Source organism: Agelaius phoeniceus, chromosome 4 (assembly GCF_051311805.1).
Source record: "Agelaius phoeniceus isolate bAgePho1 chromosome 4, bAgePho1.hap1, whole genome shotgun sequence".
In the NCBI taxonomy this organism is placed as follows: Eukaryota; Metazoa; Chordata; class Aves; order Passeriformes; family Icteridae; genus Agelaius; species Agelaius phoeniceus.
Window position 1 is genome coordinate 39383937 of NC_135268.1, and position 12595 is coordinate 39396531.

Here is a 12595-nt window from a genome sequence, read left to right on the forward strand (position 1 = left end):
CCTTGATGGAGTTTAGGTATATACACTGCATTCTAGGCACTTGCCAAAGTGCATCTTCAGGTTAGGGACAATTACTTCAGAAATTGCCTCATATGAATTGGGAGCAAATTAAAGAGGAATCCTTTTGGTCTAAGTTTTGGATTTAGGTATCACTCACAGTGATTATATAGTCATTTGTGACTCTAATTCATTGTGGTTTTTTCCTTTGTGTATCCTTTCATCTTTCTCTTTACAGATTCTTCAGTGAGAAGGAGATTTTCAGCACTGACTGGTGAGTATGGTTTAGCTTAAGGCTTAGCTATGTTTTGGTGTGGCACTTCACTGTGTTGCAAACTCTCATGGCAGGGACAAAACAGTGGAGACCACAATTTGGTTTAAGCTGTCTATTTCACAACTTCCCAAATCTCATATGAGTGGTTTTGCTGTCAGTAGAAGTTGCTTCAAATGCTCCTAATCTTAATTAACACTTCATAAATTGTGGGATTTTCAGTTTTCTCTGTCTTATTTTTTCAGTACTTTTTCCATGAGGCGTTCTTTGAGGTTCAAGTGTTTCTGGCTCTCTCTGGGAGAGCTAACAAGAAATTCCAGTAGATATCTGTTGCTTCATTTTGCATGGAAAAGGAACAAAACTTAGGGATGATGTCTTCTCAAGCTAGAGACTTGTAACAGCTATAGTTACCAATCTGTGAAACCTGGAGTTTTCAGGTAAAATACTCCTGAGTAGCTTTTCCCTTCTTCAGTAATCAATGATGTTAGAACAACCTGTAAAGAATAAGAGTGCTTGATGATATTTCCCAGGCCTTGCTACTCTGAAGACTGATCACAGCCTTACAATGAAGCCATTGAAATGAGTAATGCCATTCAGATCAGAAGAGTCAGTGATGTCAGCAACAAGCCTCATCCTGCAGATGTATTGAACTTGCCTTCAGCTAACCTCTTCTTGGTTTTTTCAGTGGCAGAGATTATTATTAATTAATTAATTTATTTATTTATTTTTACTTTTTTGAGTACCTATTTTTCTTCCTGGGAGTTTGAGGAAGCCCCTAAAGCAGCTGGTCTTCATTCCAAGCTGGCCCTAGAAGCTGCCTGATGGGTAAGTCACAGAAGAACCCAGAATCTGTCAGCACTGGTGGCTGCAGCTGCATTCCCAATTCTAAACCACTCAGAGAGAAGATGCTGGTTTAGGAATCCGTGTGCACAGTTCTGCAGGACTCTGACTGGAGATAGAGTGAATAACTGAACTGAGACTGTAGGCTAGGAAAGGTGAAGTTTTCTTCACCCACTGGTTGTTTATCATTGTTAAAGTTACTACATTGAAAACAGTTATTTTAGAACTGTTTTTCAAATTAAGCTACAGTTTAAGAATATAAGCTATACTTCTTACATGTTTCCAAGAACAATGCCATAATAAAAGGAAATGTTAACTTGTAGATCTTTGAAACATAAAGACCTCTGATTATGAAAGCTGAATGTTTTTAAACTTATTGCAGTAATGTACTGAATGAACAGATAAAATTCTACCACTTGGATTCTCTAAAGTGTAAGCTACTATTATTAATCTTTCAAAAGAATACTGATCTTTTATATGTAATACTTGCAGCAATATCAAGACATCTCATTGCTGCACAGCCTGTTCTTTCAAATAAATATGCAAGTGTGCTGTCACACAGTTGCCTGACAGTTAACATCATCAATATGTGTTTGAAAACTCACTCTCTTATTTTTAGAAATTACATTTGATAAAAGATTATTCTCTACAAAAAAAACATATATTTGCATTTTGGTCATAGCTTGGAAGTGAAGTTAGATCTTAGTACTAGTTCAAGTTTATTTCAAACTAAACCTCCAGGCAGTGTATCTGCTCATATGATTAGGGTTTGTTTTTTTGTTGTTTGTTTGTTCTTTTTTTTTTTTCTTTCTGAAAAGCAATACAAGTCCAAGGTATTTTTGTGCTTCAGTTAGAGGTTATTTAATGCACTTCAAAATAAGTGTCTCTTAAATGGTTCACAAAAACTGGTTGGATAAGCTGAAACCAACAGTATCTACTTTGATTGTACCTCATGGACTACAGTGACCCAAAAGTGTTCTCCAGCCAAATTACTGGACAGGGTGCAGGTTAGTGAAAAGTACATCAATAAGATACAAGATTTGAGCTTACAAATAGTATCTATCCTTAAAAATGGCATTATCCTTCTGGAAAAGATTCCATAACCCCATTTCATCTGTCTTCACAGTGCTGCAAAGCAGGTGGTGGATACATCTGTCCTAAGGAAGAGCACAGACCTCAGGGTTTTTGTGGGATATATGAGAAGCCTCCTTACCTACCCTTGAGCCCAAGATTTTACTCCCCACACAGCATGAGATGTGAACACAAACTCAGTAACAAGCCTGAATTTAGTTCCAAACGCTGCGCTGGACATCAAGGACCGGGTGAGTGCACTGTTAGACTGCAGAATCCAGCAGAATTAAAACTTGAATTTTTTTACTGGGAGAGTGATATTATAAACTGTTTTTTTGTTTGTAAATTATCCTTTCTGTTTCAAGTGGTATCTGCTAGGGTGATCAATGTAGCTGTTATCTTTTTTTGCAAGTTTGCTTTGGGGAGCTCTCAACTGTAATTATATTTATTATTATTATTTGCTTGGACAGATTGGATTTGCAAACTTGGAATGTGAAGTTTCAGACTTTTTTTTAACACTTGCTTTCATGTATGCGTAGTGAAGAGTAACTTTAGGTGTCTAAAATGAGATTAATCCCAGTGTTGGCATGATTATTTAAGAGAGAGAATAAAGTGGTGTTAATGATAACAGAGAAGAAAGCAATGCTATTTTTAGGGAGAGATTGGATAAAAAGGGGATATAGAAGGGTTAGAGCTAACAGTGATATGTGGAAAAGGCTGACAGGGAAATAGAGATGCTCTTACAGGGAGACTGAGATGTGGTGCAGAAATCCAAGAGAAGTAATTTGAGAAAGAGAGCAAAGGGGAAGAGTTCAGTGACCACATACAGCTGATTGTAAATGTAGAGAAGGGATAAAGAGTTTGCTGAAATGCAGTTGAAAGGCAGTGACTGTCATGAATGGATACAACATCCTTACTCAGGATCAGGAAAAACACCTGAATCTACAAGATGTTATTTTCATGACAGGGTTTTGCTGAGAAGAAAAGGGAATAAATGGTAATAAACACTTACTAGAGGTTTCTGTTGTTTGCCAGAAGCAGAAATGCTTATATAAAAGAGCAAAGATTTTTATGGTTTTTTATGCGTTTTAAGATTTTTATTATTTTTTCTGGAATGTGCTACTTGTAATTTAGTACATTCTCAAGCTGAAACAAGGTCCCCTAATTCACAGATCCAGACTACAGATAAATTATAATATTTTTAATGATAAATTACTAAAATTTTTGAACTTTTAATTATAAAATTGCTGACCTCCTAATGTTTTCTACTGCCCACATTCCATTACAACATTTGGACAAGAGAGTATAGATAAAATGAGTCTATACGTGCATTCTATAAAAAGGTTTTTATCTCTCCAGAGCTTTTGAGATCTCTGGTGTATTGTGGAGTCTTAAACTTGTATTTAAGTGGCCTAATTTCATTAGTCTTTATTAGCCATTAATATTAATTAAATTTAAAAAAAATTAATACCTGGTTCATTTGATCTTATTATTTCATCACTCATTTAGAAGGTTGTCCTGTGTTCTTTCCCAATAGTTTTATCTGAAATGCAAAACGAAAAGAGAAAGAGAACAAAAAGAAGCTATTAAATAATTTATCAACTATTATTTTTATTTTCTTTGAGGAAGCAAAACCCCTATAAATATTAAGAATTCATCCTATGAATATTTTCTAAATGAAAAAGTTGTAAAAATTCTGAATTGAACACTTTCAAACTTTTCTACCGGACAGCAACCATTTGTGTCTCCAAATGATGCAAAATTAAATATATTTATATCAAAATATTTTAAGAATATATCCTTAAATTAAATACAAAATAAATAATATTTAAAAGAACACAGTCTGTTCCTCAGGCTAATCTGTTGATGAGCTTAGTGACTGAATTAATTATTCCATTCCTGTCTTTTGGTATAGATGTGATGGGTGGTTATGCTTGAAAGAAATGGGAGATATGCAAAAATTCAAGGGCAGCTGGAGTTGTAACTGAGATCATAAGACTGAAAATGAGAATACTGAAAGCAATCCTCACACTAAGCCTTTCAAGATGATACAGTACATATGCAAGATTTCATGCTGGTCTTTCAAACAGAGCTGAGAGACCTGATTTACTATCAACTTGTTCAGCATGAATTAAACAAACATGTCAGCTGACTAACAACACTGACACTGTAAATAGCATGTCCCTCTGGTCATGCAGGTACAGGGGGCTTACCCTGCAGAATTTACGGTCTCCCTAGAGTACAATATTGAAAGAGTACAGAAACTGCTGTAAATTCCTGATGAAATGCAAGCATAAGTCTGTTTACTATTAAATGTGATTTACTGCAGTTACATGCGCTCTCCCTCTCCCAACCACCTTGTAATTTTTGTACAAGGTACAGGGATTTTAGACAAATAACAATACGAGCTTTTTATTTGGAGTTAGTGCAGAATAACTTGCATATAGAATTATCATCTATCTTTCAAATCTCCTTTTAAGCTGTATAACCTACTTTCATATTTTTTTTAAGAATATCAAGGTTTGAAGTGAAAATGAAAATTTCAAAGAGATCATAATCAAGTATCGCTTCAAAACAAAAACAGTGTAGACCTGTAAGCTACTTTTTGTAATAAATGCAAGGAAGACATACTCTAAAGATTATTTCATGACAGTATGGAGATAAATGGGATCACATTTATCACATAGAATCTGTAGAGTCTCTCCACTAGTAATGATAGTAATTCTGATGTTTGTGTTATGTATAATGCATTTTTATAAAACTATGCTCATGGAAAGTAGAACTGGAGATTGTGATTATCAGAAAATGTTATCAGTTGCTTGTATATATTATTCTATGCATCTACATAATTTTGTGAATGGCTAACTATTCACTTTGCTCAGACACAAACCTGATTTTGTGGTAACTTTTACAAGTCAGGAATTTATTATCTATAAATCTTATTTTACTTAGATTGGCATAATTTATGCTTAAAAGTTTCAATACTTGGAAAGTTAAGAAAGAAAAAATGTGCATTCAAGAACATAATTCTTATTGGATGCTAGTGTTTGTGATAATGTTGAAACTTCTTGTTCACTGGTCTCATTTTTGAACTTCCTGCCTTCCCTTCCCTACTCAGATGGGTTTTACTATTTTTGACTGTGGTATACTTACTCAGTAGAAATGCAAGTACCTGCTTAGCCACAATGGGTTTATTACCTGTTTTCATGAACTCTTTAAAAAAATTTAGACATTTGATCATTGCTCAGTTTTGCAGGGTTTGGTTTTTTTATTTGCATATTGTTTTAACATGCACTTTTTATAATCTCTGTGGAATCATGTGATGGAATGTAGATTTTGTTCTGCCTTCACTTGTGCCCTTCTGCTTTATAACCAGAAGTACATTTTTGATCTGTTAGTTAGCTTACTTAAGCTCTGTTCCTGGTATCAGATTTGGTTTGTCTTTCTCTTCACCGCCTCTCTTCTGTATTGGTCTGGGACAGAAATTTAAAATCTTCACTTACAGTGGGGTTTTTTTCCCTCATGTCTTTATAAAAGTGTAGTGGTTTTGGTTCGCCAATGCAAGTCACGGCAGTAATCCAATTTGTTTTTCAATTGTTTCTTAAGGTAGTTTAGGCTTCCTTCAAGCAGGTAACCTACAGAAGTGGATGCTTGAATTTTTTGAATACTGAATTAAATTTGAACATTAACCTCTAGCTCTTATGTCAACATTGCCAATTTAGACACTGATGATTTGCGTGACTACCAATCCTACTGATGGAAGTGTGAGTTCTTATAACAGCTAAAGTTGTACATCAGTGTTAAACTGTCATCCACATTTCTACCTGCATTTGATTGCTGAAGCAATATGGTAATAAAGACATTGTTCAGTATTTGCATGCCTGAACTTCACCCTATTATCCTGTTTGGATAATAAATAGCTGGCCTCTTAAGAAGAACACTGAGAATAGCAGGCAGACAGTGGAAAGTGGCGAAGTCTCAAAGTATCTCTCATCCTGTTACACTGACTCAACCCACGATGGGGACTGAGTAATTAAAACTTATGAAATACAAAAATCTAGAAAAGCAACCCCTCCTGGCCAAAGCTCTGGAATATAATACTATTTCATCAATAACTCTTTTAAGAACAGCTGTTGAGACCCAGCAGAATTATTTTTAGAGCTCTGGCCACTCCTGTCACAAACATTTTGCTTTGCAGCGTTGCTTGCTCCACTCTGCACCCAACAAAGTTTCTGTAAGTAAAAAACTTCCTTCCAAATTCTAAGTTAAAAATCTTACCTTGTTTTAAAATTTTAGATGTTTGACTTCATATTTTCTGAAAGAGATTTTTTTCAATGTAGAGACTGTGTCAATCCACAGCCCAGTCTGGTACAAGTCCTTTCATGTCCCCATTGGAATATATTTTTCCTCTTCAAAATATATTTGCATCTGTATACATGATCTGCATATATATGATCAAGAGATCTGATTTGACTACATAATGGTAAACTCATAAAAGCATTTTGAAAGACTTAGCTGTGAAATTTATAATGTAGCCTGTAACACTAAATAAAAAACAATCTTGGTATTTCCACTTACATGCCAATAATCTTGAACAGATATAGTTTTATACTTTTCCTTGGGAATAACACCAAGAAATAAAATAGTAAATTAATATATTAGAATGTGAGTAGTTGCTGCTGTGCTGTAAACATAGTGCTTATACTTGGGCAATGTACAGAATCTCCACTGTCCTCCTTGTTATTAATTATGCCTTTGCTGCTTTCATTCTAGAGACAGAAGTACCATGGGCTCACAAAACCCTCAGTATAATTCTGCCACATGGCAAACACAACAGGTAGAAGAAAATGTCTGCATCCTTCTTTTATAACAGTGCTTTCTCCTTACTGCTTCTTTCCCTGCTAAGAATACAGAAAATAGAGCTGAATCCAAGTTCCTTTTTTAGGCAGATGATTAAACATTCTCACCATTATATAATACGATTTCCATTTTATTTTAAACATACTTTGCATGATATAAAAATATTGATCACAGTGAGCTTTAACAATTGTTACTGCTATAAACAGAAATGCTGCACGATGGTTTTAGTGGAAATAAATTATATAGTCATTATCTCTTAAAAAAAAAATCACAAGAAGGAGAACCTAGGCTTTTGGTCATTGACAGAAAACAAGTCCTTATTGAGTTCTTTACAAAATGTGAACCCCAGTTGTTTTCTACATTTGCTTTCCACGTCTTGAGAAAAGCACGAGTCTGTCTCTGAAAACCCCACAGGGTCTCTGGTGAACATTTAATTCCAATTTTTAGCAAAGTTTCTGTTGTTCTTTTGTTCTAATGGAAAAGTGTACACCAGTGTAGCAAGTAGTGCTCTCTTGGCTAATTCATAAGTGGTCTTTTCCAATATGTAGGTACACAGCGGCACACTTCTTCACTGAAGTAAAAGCCAGCGTCGCAGCGTCTCGTCCGCACTGTACACGGAGGTCTGTAACAACTGAAGAGAGGGGAAAAAAGGTGGGCATTAATATAAAACCATTGTTTATAGTTAACTGGAACAGAACGCTGTGTGCCTTCACACTGCTATTTCTCAACAGAATATTTAATTCCTACAAATACATATATTTTAAGTTTTTATGTTCTTATGACAATTTTAGTTGAACTATTCTTCTCAAAAGACAATGAAACAATAACAAATTATACTGAAATTATTATTTTGCAACAGATACATATAGACTTTTTTATCACACTGCTGGTTGTAGTTGCATTCTAATCTTGTGTACTATTTTTTAGTTTTAGTTTGAAAATAGGATATATTTCTGTACTCAGATTGGTTTGTTGTAACCTACTGCATGCTGCAAATTGGAGGTGGTAATCCAGAATTAGGTGATAACCAAATCTCTCACCCTCCTACCCAGGACTGTTTCTCATCTTATTGACTACTTCAATAAGCCTGAGAGAGGTTTGTCTACATATGTTACACTGTGACTCTGATCTTGAAAATGAGAACATACTTCCTTTCAAGTTGCAAATTCCCACAGCCAGTCTCTGAGCCAGTGGGAATATATCTGCATTCATATTGCATCTGTGTGCACTCTGAAGAAAAATCGGAGCCTATTTATCATGTTTCTGATAAATCTTAATGGAGAAAGAACAGAATTAGTGTCTACCTGATTAAAATAAGTTTAACAATAATACGGCATTGAATCACAAATCACATCTCCCTGTGCAGTGGCAGAAGTTTTCCTCACCAACTCCTTGACTGAAAAATAGAACTTATACAAAGATAATATCTCTGGTTGTCCCTGAACCCTTCCTTTTCCTATTTAATTTTTCTATTAAAACAAGAACTTGACCCAAAATAACCTTACAATAACAATGCTAAATACTTTCTGGTGTATAATAGAGACAAAGTACAAGTCTGTGATTTTTTTCAGACACTGGCAATGAGTCAAAAGACAAAAGTATATGTCTTGAATTTCAGCACAGTTATAGTTAAAACTTGTATTGAAATAATGTGTGCCTGTTTGTCAAACACTGATACCATGATCTATTACGATAACTCTTACTTGCATATATACAGCACGCTAAATTGTGCAATGTGACTCTCCTCTTCCCTAGGTAATTCTTGTTTCAGTCTTGTGGTGACTCTTATTGTTGTTGCAAATAAGTTAGTATGTTGTGTGCTTGTTTTGGATTCTACTACTGTTTTGGATACTACTTTGCAATAATTTGTTTATGATATGAGGTCTACACTACAGTTACATTAATTCACACCATCCAGTTCAACCAATGAATCTGACTATGAGGAAAGTGATAAGGAATGAGGAAGACTGCAAATGGGACATTTATTAACTAGTCACATCATGTTCAGTGTTTTCAATATCATTTATCCCAGATTAGTTCACCACTGTGGTCTCTGTAATTAAGGTAGTAACATTGTTTTATGCCACCTAATAGAGATTTGAAATCAGTGTAGCAGCTCATGGGAATCTCTCAAACCCCTAGCGATCTATTCCCCCAAAAATTTGGAAACAGTGGTAAAAGGCAACGAAAAGGTTTGTGGAACGATCTAATATTCTAAGTGAACAAGCAACCAGCCAGGGGTCCATTCTGGGAAAAAAGATGGAGTGGATGAAACACTGAAGTCACCCTCTTGCTGTCTCTGGCATGAAAGTTCAGACCATTGTACTGAATGACAGCAAAATTAAGAAGAAAAAGAGGCAAACCCAAACTCTTCCACATCCCTCTGACTGTACACAATGAAAAGCACTCATGAATACATTAAGCATGAGGAGTTCACTTTGTTTAGGATTCATGCGTCCTTGTGAACTTCAACTTGCAGCTGGAGTGCTATACAGCACCTCTCCCATGTGAGTTTGTGTCTAGCAGCAGTCAAGGTCAGGTTACTTCAGTCTTATCCTTATTTGGGACATTTCAACAGAGCAAGAAAGTCCCTCTCCTCCTCTAAAGTGCTTAACAGATGAAGTTCCTAGTTATCTGGCCCAGCCAAAACTGACCAAAATAAATTTTAGAGGTGGTAGCACAAGGTGAATAGCAGTAGAGTCATTGTAACTACATAAATGTGGTTTCCTTAGGAAACTGCTGAACAATAGACCAGGTCTTTCAAGAGATTTGGTCTGAATGCTGTTTACAGAGTGGTTTCATGTGACAGAGGTCTGTTTCAATGAGGAAAATCTGAGCATGCTGGAGCTAAGATAGATGTTTAGTCACTATTCACAGTGCCAGGCAAAGCAGCAGCAACTTTCTCTTTATGGTCAATAATTGTGAATTTTTGCTGTGCAGAATGCCCAGATTGTTACAATGAGCACTCTAACAACTCCATAGAAGAAATGAGGAAATGCTACTTCTTGGGCTGATAAACAGCATAATCACCTTAAAAAGCAATCTGCTGAGAGCTTTTTTTCCCTTCCCATCCTGTGCTTTGTAGACGATTTTGTATTCCTTTCATCTGCAGCAGGGTGTAACACTAGAAGCAGAGGCATTTTAGCTACAGTGCATAAAAATATTAGTGCTTCAAAACCAGAAACTACAAGCATTATTTGTAGGACAGGGAGCTGTCTAGGACATGGCTACAGGATTGTGCTCATGTCTAGGGCTCACACGTCTAGCACAAAGCTCAACAGAGTGGTACATCCATTTATTTTTAATAAATTTGTATCATAAATATATTTTATATTTTTATTATAGAAATTAAATTGTATAATTGATGCTGTTTTAAATGAGCAAGGGATCGTTAAGAGATAAAAAGTATGTTGCAGGATTTTTGTTCCTTTTAGAAACAGCTTGTGCTGGACAGAGCCAAAATGTGAGAAACCTATGCTGTTTCTTAAGGAGGAGAGATTGCCCCCTCTAACAGGGCTAACATCTGCAGGACTATTGGTTCTAGAGGCATAAAGTAACAACATATATAAACCTTGCTTTCTGCACTCAAAGACAAAAGAAAAACAGCTCAGAAAAAAGGTAAAAGCATCCTATGTCATACTGTCCTTGGAAGTGAGAAAAGGATTCTATCGTATTCAACCACAACACAACAGAGAAAGGCTGAACTTAATTTCCTCCCTCAAATACTAAGTCTTTAAATCAAGAGAGATATTGAAATCAACATCAGATATTTATTATGGCATTTCTTAGCTTCTTAAGTGCCTGACTTCTTCAGGAGTGAATGTTCTTTTAAAATGTAGGTGGTTTATATTTGTAGCACTGCTGGAAGTGAAACTTATAGTGTAAAGGCTTTGTAATGTGTAAAGCTTATGTAACCAGGCTGGTTTCTTCTTCTCATCAAACATAAAATTGAGTTATAGAGAAGAGATAATTTCTGATGTTTCTAACTTTTCTACGTCACTTAAAAGGCCAAATATTTGTAAACAAGTAATGCCAGTTAATAATCTTTTCCCTCATTTTAGAGACTTCAACGCAAGTGTCACTACTTGTATTTGACATTTAGAATACTTATTATGCCTAGTAGCTTCCTCTTCTAGTTTATAGAAGTCATACAAGGTAAAACTGAACTGATAACAGGCTTACTATTTACTTAAGACTACAAAGCAGTTCAACAAGACAGCTGATGGCCAACCCAAAATTTTAGGCCTTGAACACCATAAAAGAAATAAAAACTGTGGTTTTACCTGCATGTCTGGTGATGGAACCTTTTTCCTTTCAAGAAGCATTTATTGGGAGATTCTATACATTCACAGATGCATTTTGCAGGATTTAGTGGCTGATGTCTAGGACAGGTCTTTTTACATACACACTGGCACTTTTCTTCATCAAATTCCTTGTTGGGCCCGCAGGACGCGGGGATAAGTTTGTTTTTGCATGTGCACTGACACGATGATCTGTCTAATTCTTTGTGAGGTCCACAGCTCGAGGGCCGCACGCCTCCTTTGCAGACACACTGACAGGTTTCTTCATCCAGCTCCTTGTTCGGTCCACAGATATGGAATCCTTCAGATGTGTCTGGAAAAGCAGCAGAGAAGTCCACTAGTACCAGAATTTTGTGTCTACTCTCTCACCTATTTTTATGTGAACAAATGAGCAAATCCATGCCTTTTATGGTGTTTCAAAAACAAGCATTTATCAAAAGACAGCAACAACCAGTAGTAGCAATGATACAGAAAATGATACAAATAATTACTACAACTTCTTGTCTTTAGAAGGACAGTTGATGCTTTAAGGGAAAGTGCTTACCAGATTCTTCAAGGTGAGAAGAGAAACCAAAATCATGCTGTGACAAACATCTGCAAATTTGATTATTCCAAATATGATTTTTCGGACAGGTCTTATTTGCCACGTGACACCTGCGAAATTAAAAATGCTGTTGATTTACTACTATAAGAACTCAAGGGGAAAAAAAAAAACTATTTCAGCTGTTGATTGCTTTAGTTTCTCACTCTTGCAAATATGTTTCTAAGAGTGTCAGCTCATTCATAATTTTGTTTTTTATTCCTGTCAAATCTGCTACTAAAGGTTCTCTCCATTTCAGAGATTTTCAACGATTTGTTGAAGAAACCTTCTCATATATCAAGTTTTAGCTCCAAATTCCAGAAGGTGGCATTTGTACTTTGCTGATGTTGATTTGAAGCAGACCTAACCGTAGAACATAAGCCTCATATAGACAAGTATAAAAATTCTTTTGCATGCCAAATACTGCATGGTAACAGGCATCATTTTCCGTGTAGTTTTTTGAAGTACAAAAATGTTTTCATATTTAAGATGTCAAAAGACAGCAATAATAGTTTTGGAATTAATTCTGTAGGCAAAACTTTAAAAAATAAAATCAGTTTATCAGATTCCATTCCACTTTATGTGAAAGTTATGTGCTATTAGCTGACACTTTCTCATCAGTCACTCATTCTGACCAGCCTTCTCGAATCTAAAGAATTAGACTTTCAGCAGTGA

The 12595-nt window shown here is 35.6% G+C and overlaps 1 protein-coding gene across 3 annotated transcripts in view; it reads right to left on the minus strand.

Annotated features, from left to right (window-relative positions):
• Window positions 1-3771: 3771 nt before the first annotated feature.
• VEGFC (vascular endothelial growth factor C) overlaps window positions 3772-12595 on the minus strand; it is a 193330-nt gene continuing 184506 nt past the window's right edge. For all 3 annotated transcript variants that reach the window (XM_077177348.1, XM_054633833.2, XM_077177349.1), the window contains exons 5-7: window positions 11885-11994; window positions 11323-11653; window positions 3772-7670 (exon numbers count right to left, since the gene is read on the minus strand). In XM_077177348.1, coding sequence (XP_077033463.1) covers window positions 7556-7670; window positions 11323-11653; window positions 11885-11994 — 556 coding nt within the window. In that variant the 3' untranslated portion in view covers window positions 3772-7555. The remainder of the gene's footprint in view (window positions 7671-11322; window positions 11654-11884; window positions 11995-12595) is intronic.